This window comes from Manis javanica, chromosome 15 (assembly GCF_040802235.1).
Source record: "Manis javanica isolate MJ-LG chromosome 15, MJ_LKY, whole genome shotgun sequence".
In the NCBI taxonomy this organism is placed as follows: Eukaryota; Metazoa; Chordata; class Mammalia; order Pholidota; family Manidae; genus Manis; species Manis javanica.
In genome coordinates this window covers 33,336,316-33,355,897 of record NC_133170.1, presented here as the reverse complement: position 1 = coordinate 33,355,897, position 19,582 = coordinate 33,336,316, and the positions used below count along the sequence as shown (strand labels likewise).

Genomic DNA, 19,582 nt, shown 5'->3' with positions numbered 1-19,582 from the left:
AATCAAAAAACTACTCAAGAACAAAACCCCGGGGCTGGACGGATTTACCTCAGAATTTTATCAGACACACAGAGAAGACATAATACCCATTCTCCTTAAAGTGTTCCAAAAAATAGAAGAAGAGGGAATACTCCCAAACTCATTCTATGAAGTCAACATCACCCTAATACCAAAACCAGGCAAAGACCCCACCAAAAAAGAAAATTACAGACCAATATGCCTGATGAATGTAGATGCAAAAATACTCAATAAAATATTAGCAAACAGAATTCAACAGTATATCAAAAGGATCATACACCATCACCAAGTGGGATTCATCCCAGGGATGCAAGGATGGTACAACATTCGAAAATCCATCAACATCATCCACCACATCAACAAAAAGAAAGACAAAAACCACATGATCATCTCCATAGATGCTGAAAAAGCATTTGACAAAATCCAACATCCATTCATGATAAAAACTCTCAGAAAAATGGGAATAGAGGGCAAGTACCTCAACATAATAAAGGCCATATATGATAAACCCACAGCCAGCATTATACTGAACAGCGAGAAGCTGAAAGCATTTCCTCTGAGATCGGGAACAAGACACGGATGCCCACTCTCCCCACTGTTATTTAACATAGTACTGGAGGTCCTAGCCATGGCAATCAGACAAAACAAAGAAGTACAAGGAATCCAGATTGGTAAAGAAGAAGTTAAACTGTCACTATTTGCAGATGATATGACACTGTACATAAAAAACCCTAAAGACTCCACTCCAAAACTACTAGAACTGATATCGGAATACAGCAAAGTTGCAGGATACAAAATTAACACACAGAAATCTGTAGCTTTCCTATACACTAACAAAGAATCAATAGAAAGAGAAATCAGGAAAACAATTCCATTCACCATTGCATCAAAAAGAATAAAATACCTAGGAATAAACCTAACCAAAGAAGTGAAAGACTTATACTCTGAAAACTACAAGTCGCTCTTAAGAGAAATTAAAGGGGACACTAATAAATGGAAACTCATCCCATGCTCATGGCTGGGATTAATATCGGAAGAATTAATATCGTCAAAATGGCCGTCCTGCCCAAAGCAATATATACAGATTTGATGCAATCCCTCTCAAATTACCAGCAACATTCTTCAATGAATTGGAACAAATAATTCAAAAATTCATATGGAAACACCAAAGACCCCGAATAGCCAATGCAATCCTGAAAAAGAAGAATAAAGTAGGGGGGATCTCACTCCCCAACTTCAAGCTCTACTACAAAGCCATAGTAATCAAGACAATTTGGTACTGGTACAAGAACAGAGCCACAGACCAGTGGAACAGATTAGAGACTCCAGACATTAACCCAAACATATATGGTCAATTAATATTTGATAAAGGAGCCATGGACATACAATGGCAAAATGACAGTCTCTTCAACGGATGGTGCTGGCAAAACTGGACAGCTACATGTAGGAGAATGAAACTGGACCATTGTCTAACCCCATATACAAAGGTAAACTCAAAATGGATCAAAGACCTAAATGTAAGTCATGAAACCATTAAACTCTTGGAAAAAAACATAGGCAAAAACCTCTTAGACATAAACATGAGTGACCTCTTCTTGAACATATCTCCCCGGGCAAGGAAAACAACAGCAAAAATGAGCAAGTGGGACTATATTAAGATGAAAAGCTTCTGTACAGCAAAAGACACCATCAATAGAACAAAAAGGAACCCTACAGTATGGGAGAATATATTTGTAAATGACAGATCCGATAAAGGCTTGACATCCAAAATATATAAAGAGTTCACACGCCTCAACAAACAAAAAACAAATAATCCAATTAAAAAATGGCAGAGGAACTGAACAGACAGTTCTCCAAAAAAGAAATACAGATGGCCAACAGACACATGAAAAGATGCTCCACATCGCTAATTATCAGAGAAATGCAAATTAAAACTACAATGAGGTATCACCTCACACCAGTAAGGATGGCTGCCATCCAAAAGACAAACAACAACAAATATTGGCGAGGCTGTGGAGAAACGGGAACACTCCTACACTGCTGGTGGGAATGTAAACTAGTTCAACCATAGTGGAAAGCATATGCAGGTTCATCAAAATGCTCAAAACAGACTTACTATTTGACCCAGGAATTCCACTCCTAGGAATTTAGCCTAAGAACGCAGCAATCAAGTTTGAGAAAGACAGATGCACCCCTATGTTTATCGCAGCACTATTTACAATAGCCAAGAATTGGAAGCAACCTAAATGTCCATCGGTAGATGAATGGATAAAGAAGATGTGGTACATATACACAATGGAATACTACTCATCCATAAGAAGAGGGCAAATCCTACCATTTGCAGCAACATGGATGGAGCTGGAGGGTATTACGCTCAGTGAAATAAGCCAAGCGGAGAAAGAGAAATACCAAATGATTTCACTCATCTGTGGAGTATAAGAACAAAGGAAAAACTGAAGGAACAAAACAGCAGCAGAATCACAGAACCCAAGAATGGACTAACAGGTACCAAAGGAAAGGGACTGGGGAGGATGGGTGGGTAGGGAGGGATAAGAAGGGGAGGAAGAAGAAGGGGGTTATTAAGATTAGCATGCATAATGGGGGTGGGAGAAAGGGGAGGGCTATACAACACAGAGAGGACAAGTAGTAATTCTACAACATTTTGCTATGCTGATGGACAGTGACTGTAAAGGGGTTTATAGCGGGGACCTGGTATAGGGGAGAGCCTAGTAAACATAATAATTCTTCATGTAAATGTAGATTAAGGAAAAACAAAGAAAGAAAGAAAGGGGGGATTACTCCCTGATAGGATAAAACTAACTGTAAATCAACGATTAATGCATGCTTTAAATATCCTTAATTTTGATCACTTAAAGGGTGTCAGATGATTGGCTATGGAGGTACACTTTTCTGATAATATTCCTTTCTCTTTAAAAAAAAAATGCAGTTCCTGTGTGGTGACTCCAATGAGTTCTACACAATGGTATAAAGGGCATATCAAAGTGTGGCAAAGGGTCTGTTTGTGTTTATGCAGAGGATCAAAGCCTAATTTGGCTACCCAGAAAATGAACTAAGATACGATATAAAGAAGAACTTCCAACATCAGCACTCTCTGGAAGAGGCATACCAGAAGATGATCATCAAAAAACCTCAACAAAGATCCAGGCGATGCTGCAGTTGTAGTTGCATTCATCCCACCGGTTCCTGGACTTGCCATTGGAATGAAGAAAGAGATATCTAAGCTGGCCAGTGCATACAGTAAAACAAATTTGACTGGATCTATACTGTTGGAACTCAACCAAGAATTAGGAGAAGTGCAAGTTGTAGCACTCCAAAATCTTACAACTACAGACTATCTACTGTTAAAAGAACATATGGGATGTGAACAGTTCCCAGGAATGAGTTGTTTTAATTTGTCTGATTTCTCTCAGACTGTTCAAGTACAGTTGGACAATATCCATCATATCATAGATAAATTTTCACAAATGCCTAGGGTGCCTAACTGGTTTTCTTGGCCTCACTGGAGATGGCTGGTAATTATAGATCTGCTTTGGTTATGTAACTGTATTCCTATTATGTTAATGTGTGTGCACAATTTAATTAGTAGTTTAAAACCTATACATGCTTAAATTACACTACAAGAAGATATGTCAAAGAAATAATCAATCTTCCTATGTTTTCTTCCATCTGCTACCTCTGTAGCTTTTCTTCTTCCTTCCTAATTACGACCCTTAAATAGAATTCGTGCCTCATATCAAATTCACCGATTATCATAACTCCTCCAAGTGGTAAAGATACCTCAAGACAAATGCTGGGCATAGAAGCCACAGGGCATAAATCTGCAAAGAAGTAAAAAGCTAACCTTTTCAAACAATATGGCTTCTCTCTCACTTACCAACTTTACATTTCCCTGTATGGCCCCAGAAGATGACTGGTTAGCCAGAGACAGGTAAGATTCCTCAAGGGAGGAACAACCTAAGACAGGCACAGTCGCAGGGGGGCCATCAGGTGAGAAATTGGGGATCAACAGAGGTGAGGCTTAGAACCTCACCTCCCCCCCCCCCGTTTTGAGAGAAATCTTCTGCATCCGTGGAAGTTTTAATGCCCTTGTCTAGCTTGGATTAACACATAGTCTACAGGCACACACCTGATCATCTACATTTGCTCTCTTACAACACTAAACTATGTTTTCTACCTTTATCTTGCATCTACCTACCACTTCAGCATTTTATTAAATAATAATAATAATAATAATAATAATAATAATAATAATAATAATAATAAAGGGAGAAATGTGGGATCCACATATAAATCAAGTATAAAAATCAAATGAATATTCATATTTGACCTGATTGTTTATAGTTCATAATGAGTGATCAAAACCGAAAGTTTTTGTGATGACTGCCCTTGTACTGTTCACCATGTAAGAACTTATTCACTATGTAAGAATTTGTTCAGCATGTAAGAACTTGTTCGTTATGCTTCAGAAGATTGGAGACTGACGAGAATTAGGCTGGGGGTGGATTAATGATTGTGCATTGAGCATTGACTCCCCTATACAGAATTTTATTGTTGTTAAAAACCATTTGACCAATAAATATGAGAGATGCCCTTTCAAAAAAAAAAAAAAAGTTTACAAGAACAGAAATCATACAATGCCCAATCCCAGACCACCATGGAATACAATTAGAAAAAATCAGTAATAGAAAGACAGCTTGAAAATCCCCAAATACTTAGAGACTCAACATCATACCTCTACATAATTTATACTTAGAGACTCAACATCATACCTCTAAATAATTTATAGGTCAAAATATAAATCCCAAGAGAAATCTAAAACTATTTGAACTAAATGAAAATGAAAACACCACTTATTAAAATTTCTGCAAGGCAGTGAAAGCAGTGCGTAGAGGGAAACTTATAGCAGAAGATCTAAAATCAGTCATCTAAGCTGCTTTAAGAAAATAGAAAAAGAAGAGCAAATTCAATTCAAAGAAAGCAGAAGAAAAGAATAATAAAAAGACAGAAATCAATGCAATTAAAAATAGGAAATTAAAGGGAAAAAAATCAACAAAGCCAAAAGCTGTTCTTTGAGAAGATCAATAAAGTCAACAGGCACCCAGCCAGGCAAACTAAAAAAAACCAAACAGAGAACACAAATTACTAGTACCAGAAATGAAATACAGAACATCACTACAGATCCCATGGAAATTAAAAGGATAATAAAGGAATAGTATGAGCAACTCTATGCCCACAAATTTGATGACCTAGATGTAATGGACCAATTCTCTGGAAGACACAATCTGCCAAACCTCACACAAAAAGAAACAAGTAATCTGAATAACCTGTATCAATTAAAGAAATTGCATCAATAACTAATAACCTTACAAAACAGAAAGCACCAGAGTCAGACAGGCTCATTGGTGAATTCTACCAAACACATAAAGAAGAAATTATACCAATTTTCTACAATCTCTTTCAGATGGCAGAAGCAAAGGAAATACTCCCTAACTCATTCTGAGGCCAGAATTACACTAATTCCAAAATCAGAGAAAGATACTACAACTACAGATCAATGTCCCTCATGAACACACATACAAAAATCCTCAACAAAGTCGTAGGAAACCGAATCCAACAATGTACAAAAAAAATTATATGTATGACCAAGCATGATTGATATTTACATACACAAGGCTGGTTCAACATTCAGAAATCAATGTAATCCATCACATTAAAAGGCCACAGATGAAAAGTCATATGATCATATAAATATATATGTTTATATAAATATATATTATTATAATATATATACTTGTGTATATTTGTAATATATTTATAGTGAATATATAAAATATTAAAATATATACAAATCAAAATAAATACATAAATAATATAATAAATATATTGTGTATATTTGTAATATATTAATAATAAATATATTAACTATATATACACAAGTCATATAAATGCAGAAAAGCATTTGACAAACTCTAGCATCAATCATGATAAAAACTCTCAGTACATTGGGACTGGAGGGGAACTCCATCAACTTGATAAAGGGGATCTACAAAAAACCTACTGCTAACATGCTTAATTGTAAGAAACTAGAAGTTTTCCCTGAAATATCAGGAGCAAGGAGAGGATGTCCCCTCTCACCACAACTTTTCAAACCAGAAGTCCTAGCTAAAGCAGTAAGACAAAGAAAAGGAAATAAAATGTACACAGATTGGGAAAGAAGTATTGTAAGGAGAAAAAATATCCAAAATGGAGTCACTTGTGTAAAGCCAACTTACCCAAACTGAGACTTAATACCTAACTTAACTGCACTTTCAACCTCCCCCAGGAATGCAGTCTTTTTACTTTATTATTTTTATTTTGGTATCATTAATATACAATTACATGAGCAACATTATGGTTACTAGACTCCCCTCATTATCAAGTCCCCACCACATACCCCATTACAGTCACTGTCCATCAACGTAGTAAGATGCTATATAGTCACTACTTGTCTTCTCAGTGCTATACTGCCTTATATAGCACTAGTGGGGGTGCCCCCCCACCAAAATGATGTGTGCTAATCATAATGCCCTCTTTCCCCCCTTCTCCCTCCCTTCCCACCCATCCTCCCCAGTCCTTCTCCCGTTGGTAACTGTTAGTCCATTCTTAGGTTCTATGAGTCTGCTACTGTTTTGTTCCTTCAGTATTTTCTTTGTTCTTACACTCCACATATGAGTGAAATCATTTGATACTTCTGTTTCTCCACCTGGCTTATGTCACTGAGCATAATACCCTCTAGCTCCATCCATGTTGTTAAAAATGGTAGGATTTGATTTCTTCTTATGGCTGAATAATATTCCATTGTGTGTATGTACCACATCTTCTTTACCCATTCATCTACTGATGGACACTCAGGTTGCTTCCATTTCTTGGCTATTGTAAATAGTGCTGCGATAAATATAGGGGTGCATATGTCTTTTTCAAATTGGGATGCTACACTCTTAGAGGAAATTCCTAGGAGTGGAATTCCTGGGTCAAATGGTATTAGTATTTTGAGTTTTTTGAGGTAACTCCATACTGCTTTCCACAATGGTTTAACTAGTTTACATTCCCACCAGCAGTGTAGGAGGGTTCCCCTTTCTCCACAACCTCACCAACATTTGTTGTTGTTTGTCTTTTGAATGGTGGCCATCCTAACTGGTGTGAGGTGATATCTGACTGTGGTTTTTTTGTTGTTGTTTTTTTTTTCAAAATGTTTGATAAAATTCAGTAGTGAAACCATCTGGTCCAGGAGTTTTGTTCTTAGGTAGTTTTTTGTTTGTTTGTTATTCTGCTTTCGTTAATCTACAATTACATGAAGAACATTATGTTTACTAGGGTCCCCTCTTCACCAAGTCCCCCCCACAAACCCCATCACAGTCACTGTCCATCAGCGTAGTAAGATGTTGTTGTAGAATCACTATTTGTCTTCTCTGTGTTGCACATCCCTCATTATGCACCCCCCCACATTATACATGCTAATTGTAATGCCCCCTTTCTTTTTCCCCCACCCTAGTCCCTCCATTCCCTCCCATCCTCCCCAGTCCCTTTCCCTTTGGTAACTGTTAGTCCCTTCTTGGGTTCTATGATTCTGCTGCTATTTTGTTCCTTCAGGTTTTCTTTGTTCTTATACTCCACATATGAGTGAAATCATTTGGTATTTGTCTTTCTCCACCTGGCTTATTTCACTGAGCATAATACCCTCTAGCTCCATCCATGTTGTTAAAAATGGTAGGATTTGTTTTCTTCTTATGGCTGAATAATATTCCATTGTGTATATGTACCACCTCTTCTTTATCCATTCATCTACTGATGGACACTTAGGTTGATTCCATTTCTTGGAAATTGTAAATAGTGCTGTGATAAACATAAGGGTGCATCTGTCTTTTTCAAATTGGGCTGCTGCATTCTTAGGGTAAATTCCTAGAAGTGGAATTCCTGGGTCAAATGGTATTTCTATTTTGAGCATTCTGAGGATCCTCCATACTGCTTTCCATAGTGGTTAAACTAATTTACATTCCCACCAGTAGCGTAGAAGGGTTCCCCTTTCTCCGCAACCTCACCAGCATTTGTCATTGTTTGTCTTTTGGGTAGTAGCCATCCTTACTGGTGTGAGGTGATATCTCATTGTGGTTTTAATTTGATTTTTCTGATGACTGGCGATGTGGAGCATCTTTTCATGTGTCTGTTGGCCATCTGAATTTCTTCTTTGGAGAACTGTCTGTTCAGCTCATCTGTCCATTTTTTAAATGGATTATTTGCTTTTTGTTTGTTGAGGTGCGTGAGCTCTTTATATATTTTGGATGTCAAGCCTTTATCAGATCTGTCATTTATGAATATATACTCCCATATTGTAGAGCACCTTTTTGTTCTATTGATGGTGTTCTTTGCTGTACAGCTTTTCAGCTTGATGTAGTCCCACTTGTTACTTTTTGCTTTTGTTTCCCTTCCCCAGGGAAATATGTTCATGAAGAAGTCACTCATGTTTATGTCCATGAGATTTTTGCTTATGTTTTTTTCTAAGAGTTTTATGGTTTCAGGGCTTACACTCGGGTCTTTGATCCATTTCAAATTTACTTTTGTGTATGGGGTTAGACAATGATCCAGTTCTATTCTCTTACATGTAGCTGTACAGTTTTGCCAACAACAGCTGTTCGAAGAGGCTGCAATTTCCCCATTGTATGTCCATGGCTCCTTTATCATATACTAATTGACCATGTATATTTGAGTTAATAGCTGGACTCTCTACTCTGTTCCATTAGTCTGTGGCTCTGTTCTTGTGCCAGTACCAAGTTGTCTTGATTACTGTGGCTTTGTAGTAGAGCTTAAAGTTGGGAAATGTGATCCCTCTGCTTTATTCTTCCTTCTCAGGACTGCTTTGGCTATTCAGGGTCTTTTGTGGTTCCATATGAATTGTAAAACTATTTGGTCCAGTTTGTTGAAGAGTGCTGTTGGTATTGTGATAGGCATTGCATTGAATCTGTAGATTGCTTTAGGCACTATGGACATTTTGATAATATTAATGCTTCCTAGCCAAGAATATGGGATGAGTTTCCATTTGTTAGTGTCCTCTTTAATTTCTCCTAAGAGTGTCTTGTAGTTTTCAGGGTATAGGTCTTTCACTTCCTTGGTTAGGTTTATTTCTAGGTATTTTATTCTTTTTGATGCAATTGTGAATGGAATTGTTTTCCTGATTTCTCTTTCTGTTAGTTTATCGTTAGTGTATAGGAAAGCAACAGATTTTTGTGTATTAATTTTATATCCTGCAACTTTGCTGAATTCAGGTATTAGTTCTAGTAGTTTTAGAGTGAAGTCTTTAGGGTTTTTTATGTACAATATCATGTCATCTGCAAATAGTGACAGTTTGACCTCTTCTTTACCAATCTGGCTTCCTTGTATTCCTTTGTTTTCCGTGGCTAGGACCTCCAGTACTATGGTGAATAGCAGGTGTGAGAGTGCGCATCCCTCTCTTGTTCCCCATCTTAGAGGAAAAGTTTTCAGCTTCTTGCTGTTAAGTCTGATGTTGGCTGTGGGTCTGTCATATATGGCCGTTATCATGTTAAGGTACTTGCCCTCAATACCCATTTTGTTGAGAGTTTTTATCATGAACGGATGTTGAATTTTGTCAAATGCTTTTTCAGTGTCTATGGAGATGATCATGTGGTTTTTGTCCTTCTTTTTGTTGATGTGGTGGACGATGTTGATGGATTTTTTAATGCTGTACCATCCTTGCATCCCTGAGATGAATCCCGCTTGAGCATGGTGTATGATCCTCTTGATGTATTTTTCAATTCGGTTTGCTAATATTTTTTTGAGTAGTTTTGCATCTATATTAATAGGGGATAATTGGTGTGTAATTTTCTTTTTTGGTAGGGTCTTTGCCTGGTTTTCATATTAGGGTGATGCTGGCTTCATAGAGTGAGTTTGGAAGTATTCCCTCCTTTTCTATTTTTTGGAGAACTTTAAGGAGAATGGGTATTATGTCTTCTCTATATGTCTGACAGAATTCAGCGGTGAATCCATCTGGTCTGGTGGTTCTGTTCTTGGGTAGTTTTTTGATTAGTGATTCAATTTCATTGCTGGTAATTGGTTTGTTTAGATTTTCTGTTTCTTCCTGGGTCAGTCTTGGTGGAAGGTTGTATTTTCTAGAAAGTTGTCTATTTCTTCTAGGTTTTCCAGCTTGTTAACATATAGATTTTCAAAGTATTCTCTAATAATTCTTTGTATTTCTGTGGGGTCCGTCATGGTGTTTCCCTTCTCATTTCTGATTCTGTTGATGTGTGTAGATTCTCTTTTTCTCTTAGTAAGTCTGTCTAGGGGTTTATCTATTTTGTTTATTTTCTCAAAGAACCAGCTCTTGGTTCCACTGATTTTTTTCTATTGTTTTATTGTACTCAATTTTATTTATTTCTTCTCTGATCTTTATTATGTCTCTGCTGACTTTGCGCCACATTTGTTCTTCTTATTCCAATTTTGATAATTGTGACTTTAGACTATTCATTTGGGATTGTTCTTCCTTCTTCAAATAGGCCGCATTACTATATACTTTCCTCTTAGAACTCCCTTCTCCACACCCGCAGAAGTTGGGGCTTTGTGCTGTTGTCGTCATTTGTCTCAATATATTGCTTGATCTCTATTTAATTTGGTCATTGATTCATTGATTATTTAGGAGCATGTTGTTAAGCCTCCATGTGTTTGTGAGCCTTTTGTTTTATACCTTTATGGTCTGAGAAGTTGTTTGGTAGAATTTCAATCTTTTTGAATTAACTGAGGTTCTTTTTGTGGCCTAGTATGTGGTCTATTCTGAAAAATGTTCCATGTGCACTTGAGAAGAATGTGTATCCTGCTGCTTTTGGTTGTAGAGTTCTCTAAATGTCTGTTAGGTCCATCTGTTCTAGTGTGTTGTTCAGTGCCTCTGTGTCCTTACTTATTTTCTGTATGGTGGATCTGTTCTTTGGAGTAAGTGCTGTGTTGAAGTCTCCTAGAAGGAATACATTGCATTCTGTCTCCTCCTTTAATTCTGTTAGTATTTGTTTCACATATGTCAGTGCCTCTCTGTTGGGTGCATATATATTTATAATGGTTATATCCCCTTGTTGGATTGACCCCTTTATCATTATGTAATATCCTTCTTTATCTCTTGTTACCTCCTTTGTGTTGAAGTCTTTTTTTGTCTGATACAAGTACTGCAACACCTGCTTTTTTCTCCCTATTGTTTGCATGAAATATCTCTTTCCATCCCTTGACTTTTAGTCTGTGCATGTCTTTGGGTTTGAGGTGAGTCTCTTGTAAGCAGCATATAGATGGGTCTTGCTTTTTTATCCATTCTGTTACTCTGTATCTTTTGATTGGTGCATTCAGTCCATTTACATTTAGGGTGATTATTGAAAGATATGTACTAATTGCCATTGCAGGCTTTAGATTCGTGGTTAACCAAGTTCAAGGGTAGCTTCTTTATTATGTAACCATAACTTATCTCACTTATTAAGCTATTATAAACACAGTGTGATGATTCTTTATTTCTCTCCCTTCTTATTCCTCCTCCTCCATTCTTTATATGTTAGGTGTTTTATTCCGTACTCTTTTGTGTTTCCTTTGACTCGTTTTGTGAATAGTTGATTTTATTTTTGCCTTTAGTTAGTATTTGATTAGTCTGCTTTCTTTGCTGTGGTATTTTCTCTGGTGACATCTATTTAGCCTTAGGAGTGCTTCCATCTAGAGCAGTTTCTTCAAAATATCCTGTAGAGGTGGTTTGTGGGAGGCAAATTCCCTCAACTTTTGCTTGTTTGGGAATTATTTAATCCCATTTTTAATATTTAAATGATACTCGTGCTGGATATAGTATTCTTGGTTCCAGGCCCTTCTGTTTCATTGCATTAAATATATCATGCTATTCTCTTCTGGCCTGTAAGGTTTCTGCTGAGAAGTCTGGAGATAGCCTGATGGGTTTTCCTTTGTAAATTATCTTTTTTCTCTCTCTGGCTGCCTTTAATACTCTCTCTTTGTCTTTGATCTTCGCCATTTTAATTCTTATGTCTTGGTGTTGTCCTCCTTGGGTCTCTTGTGTTGGGACATCTGTGGGCTTCCATGGCCTGAGAGACTATTTCCTTCCCCACTTTGGGGAAGTTTTCAGCAATTAATTCTTCAAAGACACTTTCTATCCCTTTTTCACTCTCTTCTTCTTCTGGTACCCCTATAATGCGAATATTGTTCTCTTTGGATTGGTCACACAGACCTCTTAATATCCTTTCATTCCTGGAGATCCTTTTCTCTATCTCTGCCTCAGCTTCTATGTATTCCTGTTCTCTGGTTTCTATTCCATTAACAGTCTCTTGTACCTCATCCAGTCTGCTCTTAAGTCCTTTCAGAGATTGTTTCATTTCTGTAATCTCCCTCCTGACTTCATCCCTTAGCTCTTGAATGTTTCTCTGCAAGTCCATCAGCATGGTTATGACCTTTATTTTGAATTCTTTTTCAGGAAGATTGGTTATATCTTTCTCCCCAGGCCCTCTCTTGGGGGTTGTCTGGTTGATTCTCGACTAGACCAAATTTTTCTGCCTTTTCATTACAATAGAGGTAGTCATAGGCAGGTAGCATGTGTGTCAGCTGGGAGAACAAAGTCCCTTCCTGCTTGCTGGTCGCCTTGCTCTTCTCCGCTGCCTGTGTCAGTTACCCACACACCAGGAGGAGCCTCCAGGTTAATCCCCTGAGCTGCCGTGGGCCAGGCAGCCCTCGGGGTAGCCCAGAGTCCTGAGGGGAGTGGCAGGCACACCAGGTGTGCTCTCCTGTGGCAACAGGGCCCCTTTGCGCCTTGCCCTGGCTTCCTCTGTCTGTGCCACATAGCTGCACACCGGCGGCAGCCTCTGTGTCTGGCCCAGGCAGCTCCGCACTGGGAGGAGACTCTCGGCGGTACTTGTTGCGGGGATGCTCTCCGGATGCTTGGCTGCTGTGGCGGGGCAGCGCTGGCCAAGGGGAATGAATGGCAGGCTGCTCATCACTGTGAGGGGCTCTAAGCTGCCCCAGGGGGTTGGGGTGCCTGAAGTTCCTCAGGAGTTCCAGCCTGCTGGGCTGAGTGTGCCAGGACGATTCCATCCAGCTGTGAAGCCCATCCCTTTAAGACTCTCAAAAAGCAGTTGCTTTTATTTTGTCCCAGGGGGCCAGCTGTGGGGACCCACTCGCAGATTTTACTTTTCCGTTTCTCTAATATCCAACACACCATGCAATGTGTGTCTGTGCTCCCGGGGCAGATTACTAGGGCTGTTTATTTAGCAGTCCTGTGCTTCCATTCCCTCCCCACTCTGACTCCTTTCCTCCCGCAGGGGAGCTGGGGTGGGGGGTGTGCTCGCGTCCTGCCAGGTCGCAGCTTTGTATCTTACCCCCTTCGTGAGATGCTGAGTTCTCGCAGATGTAGATGTAGCCTGGCTGTTGTACTGTATCTTCTGGTCTCTCTGTTAGGCATAGTTGTATTTGTTGTATTTTCAAAAATATATATGGTTTTGGGAGATTTCTGCTGCCCTACTCATGCTGCCATCTTCTCCTCCCCTCACTCGAGAAGATTCTTTTTGATAAACAACATGAATCAGGACAGAGTAGTTCAACAGGTGGATCTCATTGTGACACCCTTTCCCAACAAGATGCTTGATGTGGAAATGCGCATCACCACCAACCACAGCTCTCAATCGGAAGCAGTTATATAAAAGGAGAGAAAGAAGTTGATGCTTTGAAGTGTAGACTGTGTGTCTGATTGGTCCAGAAGACCTGGAAACACTCCACCTAAGGCATTCCACTTCAGGTACCCTAAATATTCTGTTTAAATATAGGTAAAGTGGAGCCATGAAGACACCTACTGAGGGAATCCCGTGAAAAAGCATGTGACCTGTGAAGTGATGTATTGTCACAATAGTTTACTTGAACTTGAGACCACTGTAAGCATGATCCAACCGTTCCCCCTATTTTTACATATCCAAGTTACAGTAACTCTCAAGTCAATATTTTTATTCAAACTCTGTTCAGGCATTTTACTAATCTCATTCCTTTACTGAAAGTCTCTAGAATTTCTTAACATAGTTTACTGTTGTTTGAAAATTTTCAAGGGCTTTTTATCCACAGTTGAGACCAACAGATTATAGTTTTGCTAACAATGCTACTGTATTTTAGTACCACCACACTTAGACCTGTATCACTCATGGAATAAATTTTCTTACAAGATAACTACCATCTCTCAAAAACAAGATCAGGTTAGCAAATGTTATAAAAGCTTTGTTGTTTCATTTTGTTTCTCAAGACAAAGGCAAGCTTCCCTAAACTTGAATTTAGTTACTAAAAGAGGAAAAACAAACAAGACACAAGAAAAAACTATCCTGGGCAATAAAAAATTATTTGAAACTAACAAACAAAAGAAAGAAGGAATTAAGAAATAATAGGAATAAAAAGGGAGCTGTGGGTCCACACACTGCAGAGACTAAAAGAGGATATTTTTGAGTCATTTGGAAATGTGAACACCAATTGGGTATTTGATATGAAATTATTTTTTAATGTGATAATGGTATAATGATAAAAATAAAGAGGGAACTTTTATTTTTTAGAAATACTCAAATTTTTATAGATAAAATTATATATCTGGATTTTGCTTCAAAATAAGGTACGTATAAAACATAATTGGTGATGAGTTAATAACTACTAGGGCTCAGTGATTGGGGCTCATTGTACTATCTTATCTATTTTCATAATTGTTCAAAATTCTCCAAAACAAAATGTTTTAAAAAGAACTAAGAAATAAAAATCCACTGTATCCTCCTCCACAAAATAAATTAAAAAGGCATTATAAATAGCTCTATGCCAACAAGACTGAAAATTTAGGAATAATATAAAAGTTAATTTTGATATTATTGTGAAAATTAAGGATAATATCAAAATAGAATAATTATCAAAAGTTGACAAGAAAAACCAGAAACCTTCCCTCGGAAAAATACCAGGTGCTTTGCAGACAAGTTACAGAAAGGAAAGTACAAATAATTTGAATATTTTATAAACTATTTCAGAAATTAGAAAAAAAGGAAACACTCTTCCCAATTCAAAATTATTTTATGAAGCCAGCATACCCTTAAAACTGAAATCAAACAAGAAAACTTGCAGACCAACCTCACTTATTGAGATTGTTACAACAAACTGGTGAAACAAAAGCATTCATCTTAACATTAGGAGAAAGACAAGGGTGCCTTCTAACACCAAATTCTATTAATATTATGCTGGAGAACCTGATTAGTGCAATAATTTTTTTTAAAAGAGAGGCTCCTTAAGCTAGAGGGTATAATGCTCAGTGAAATAAGCCAGGTGGAGAAAGACAAGTACCAAACAATTTCACTCATTTGTGGAGTATAACAGCAAAACAAAACTGAAGAACAAAACAGGAGCAGACTCACAGACTCCAAGAAGGAACTAGTCGTTACCAAAGGGGAGGAGTTGGGAAGGGTGTGTGAGGGAGGGAGGGAGAAGGGGATTAAGGGGCATTATAATTAGCACACATAATATAGGTAGGTCACAAGAAGACAGTATAGCACGGAGAAGGCAAGTGGTGACTCTATAGCATCTTACTACACTGATGGACAATGGCTACAATGGGATGTGTGCGGGGGACCTGATAACATAGGTGAATGTTGTAACCACAACATTACTCATCTGAAACCTTCATAAAATTGTGTATCAATGATACCTTAATAATAATAAAAAAAGATAGGCTCCTTAAGGAAAAAAATTATCATTATTCATAGTGTGATTTTCTATGTAGAAAATCCAAAGGAACCTAGAGACAATCAGAATAATAAGAGAGTTCAATTAATTTGCTAAAAGTAAAAGATGGAAAAGTCAATCTGACAAAGGTACATAGTGATGTAAGATGTTAACACTAGGGGAAACTGGGTTTATCTTTGTAATTTTTTTGGTAAATCCAAAATTATTCTAAAATAATCTTATTTTAATAAATGACTTAAGAGTAAGTCTGACAATAGTAAGTGTTGAGGAAAGTATAGAGCAACAAAAATTCTTACATATTGCTTAAAGGTGTAAGTTGGGAAATCACTTTGGAAAATACTTTGGCAGTTACCTTGTAAATCATAACCTGCCTATTAACTCTTAGACCCAGAAATTCCCTAGTATACCCCAGTATACCCCTAGAGATACTCCTGCACATTTGTATAAGGATGCTCATTACAGTAATGTACACAGTAGCAAAAAATGTCCAGCTGACAAGATTATATATCTTATTTACAAACTGTGATAAATTACACAAATACCAACCACCAGAAAACATATCAACTTAGATCATACATTTTCACTGTGGATGATTTCAAGGGTGAACTGGTTTGAGAGGGGTGGAAATGTGAAGATATTACAATGGTTTGTGGCCCTCCAAAGGGCCATGATAGGTAAAGAGACTTATTTATGGCATTAAAATTTCATGGGGGGAGGAAAGAGATAATTATGGTAAAAATGTCTAGAAAGGATCCTCACAGGAGTGCTAATGAAAAAAAGGTTGAGAGGCAATGACTAGATGAATCTCAAAAACAGAACATTGAGTGAAAAAAATCAAGTTACAGAATACATGTAGTATAACACATAAAGTTCAAAACAAAATAATATATTGTCTAGGGATATAAATATATATATATATAAATATAATATGTATATCTATATATATGTATCTACCTATAGATAGATATAAATATATATCTATATATATATATATGTGGCTAACATATAATAAAAAACATTCAGAACAGGAGTTACCCTTGTGAAGAAGGTAGGAGAATGTTGAAGTCTAGGTGGGGCATGTAAGGAGACTCAAAAGTATTGGTTGTGTTCTTTTCTGAGAATAGGATAGTAAATACCCAGATGTTCATTTTATTATTCCTCGTCCCTTAGCTTTCTTTATATATGTTTTAGTATGAATGTTTCATAATTAAAACTACTAAAAATGCCATGTATCAAATCACTATAAGCAAAATCTTGGTAGTTAAACTGTATGAATAGCCTTTGCATTAATCGCCATCCAATCAATAGTAAAATAAATGATATTAATGATATTAAACCAATGTTAAAAACAACAACCAAGAGGTGCTTAATTTCAAAGATTTTTTAAAATGTACATAACAGTTCATACCCAACCACCTTGCTGAATGATGTACTCCGCTGCATAGTCTTCCAGATAGGTCACACCAAACTGCAGCAACACACTCAAAGATTCTTGGCCGCATCTCGTCAACTCCAAAAGCATTTGCCGTAGCAAAATCAGAGGCACCAAAATCTTCAATGCAAAGAAGAGAGAATACAAAAAAACAAACTGAAATTCTTGTAATTCATTTTACATGTCCAACTACTAGAAAATTCTATTCAAATGCATCATGGTAGAATTTCATTTTTATTAGAACAAGGGAAATAAAACACTGACTCCTACTAGAATTTTTGTGAGCAATGCATGTAGGTTTTATACCATAGGGTGGTAGACATAGTTATTATGTGAAAATAACTGGGCTGTGTGTGTGCATCACAACGTTAAGTATAGGAAATTCAATGACTCATTACTGATAATAGCAAAAGGACTAGAAACAACCCAACAGCAACTGGTTACATAAATTTTGGTCATCTAGTAAATTATTATGTAGTTGTTAAAAATAATTAAATTGTTCACTGCCCAATCACTAAGATTTATTTTCAGTGAAAAAAGCAAGATACAGGGAACTATGTACAATAATGGTACCATTTGTGTAAAAAAACAAAATCAAAGATATAATTTTTCACACAGTCCTATAGTATTCCTGGAAAAATATACAAGAAACTGGTAAGAGCAATAGACTGAGAACTAGACAACTGGCAACGAGGGTGGGAAAACATTTTTCAATGTGTATCTTTCTGCACTTTTTGCAGTTTGTACCATATGCTTTTATTACCTATTTGAAAATGAGAAGTTTCAAAATTATGAGCTACTTTACAGAAGTTATCAAAAAACCAAAGAAGTATTATTATTCCTAGTACCATGGCTCAAAATTTAAAAATCAGAAAAACTTCTGACAGAGACTAACTAGAGTCCTTTGACTTCCAAAAAATATTGCACATTAGGAAGAACTAAGTATTTTCTTTCTTTTAACTTTTTGTTGAAATACAGTTGACATACAAGGAACTAAGTTATTTTCAGTCAACCATCTACATGCAATCTCTTTCATCTAAAACATCAAGAGGTCTCCACATGACTGGAAAAGGAATGCAGAAGGAAATGAATTCATTTCCAGGTCCTTGTTACTGAACTGCCAAGGTAATAACTGAGGGATTTTGAAGTATTTCTGCAGAAGAGGACAAACAGAAAAGACAATGAGTTTATAGTCTGACTAATATTCTTTGGCTTTAAGTAAAAGCAGCCCTGAGGGAATCTATGTCAAAGACTGAAGGAAAGAATACAAAACACACATCTTCACTTTTTGATATTCTAAAAGAACAGTCCAAAATAGATTGAAAACCCCTTCCTAACACTCACGGAGGGGCACACGGATATATATTAGTTTTTCCCACAGTTAGAAAACCTGTCACACTATTAATAACAAGAACAAAACACTGATGTTCGTCATCAGTACTTCATCTTAGCCCCAGTATATTATCTTAGGAGGGGCAGAAAGGGATACCCTTGCTGATTCATATCCTATCAACCTCAAAGGCCTGGGATGTTCTGCATCTGAAAACATTTCTGGCTTTCCATAATAATCTACTATGTGCAACATTTTGAAGTTATTCATGTGTAAGCTCTATGACCTTTTAGAAAAATGAGTTGCGAACATACTTGTTATATAAAATAATGCCTTAAATTTGTTCCAAATTTATCTCTTTGTACATCAAAAGATAGATGTTCTAGTGTTACTGTATAATAATCTAGAGATAAATTTGTAATTCTCTTTAACTACAGTCTTAATTTCAGTCTGTAATCATATTCCTTTCATTCACTATACTTTTTAGGCTGAAATCTACTATCCTTTTAGTCCTTTTCTCATACCGCAATTCCTCCATTGCTTTGATCATTTAAGTTATCCTTTCCTGGATCTTCTGCATCCCAATTCTATCTTTCTGGAAATGCAATAACCAGAGAACAAAAACTTCATTTTACAGGACCAACACCCTCTATTTAATTGATAATATTTCTGGAAGCACATGTCATATCTATTTTAGCTATCTGACACACTATTTTCAGGGACCCATATGATGGCTTCCAGACACACTTTCTTTTAGGTATATTTTAGGTTGTTGTTTGATAGCTAAACCCATGTGCCCTTTAGTTTTTGTGATCACATGCAAAGCTTCATGAGTTATTCTACAACTGATCTCCATTAACTTGGCATTTTACTATCCACAAGAATTTTATATCATCTGTACAACTGATTTTTTTGTACACTCCCTCCCACAGTATTAAAAAAAAGTTAAAATAAACCTGGATCTCTAAGCACACGTTCCTAGATGGCCCCACCATTCACATCTCTGGACTAAGAAG

At 37.0% G+C, this 19,582-nt stretch overlaps 1 protein-coding gene across 3 annotated transcripts in view; it reads right to left on the bottom strand.

The window, feature by feature from the left end:
• Nucleotides 1-19,582, bottom strand: part of BCL2L13 (BCL2 like 13) — a 116,203-nt gene that overhangs the window by 38,772 nt on the left and 57,849 nt on the right. For 2 of the 3 annotated variants that reach the window (XM_037014879.2, XM_073223202.1), the window contains one exon: nucleotides 17,213-17,356. In XM_037014879.2, the coding sequence (XP_036870774.1) occupies nucleotides 17,213-17,356 (144 nt within the window). The remainder of the gene's footprint in view (nucleotides 1-17,212; nucleotides 17,357-19,582) is intronic. The other variant, XM_037014880.2, reaches the window with a different exon arrangement.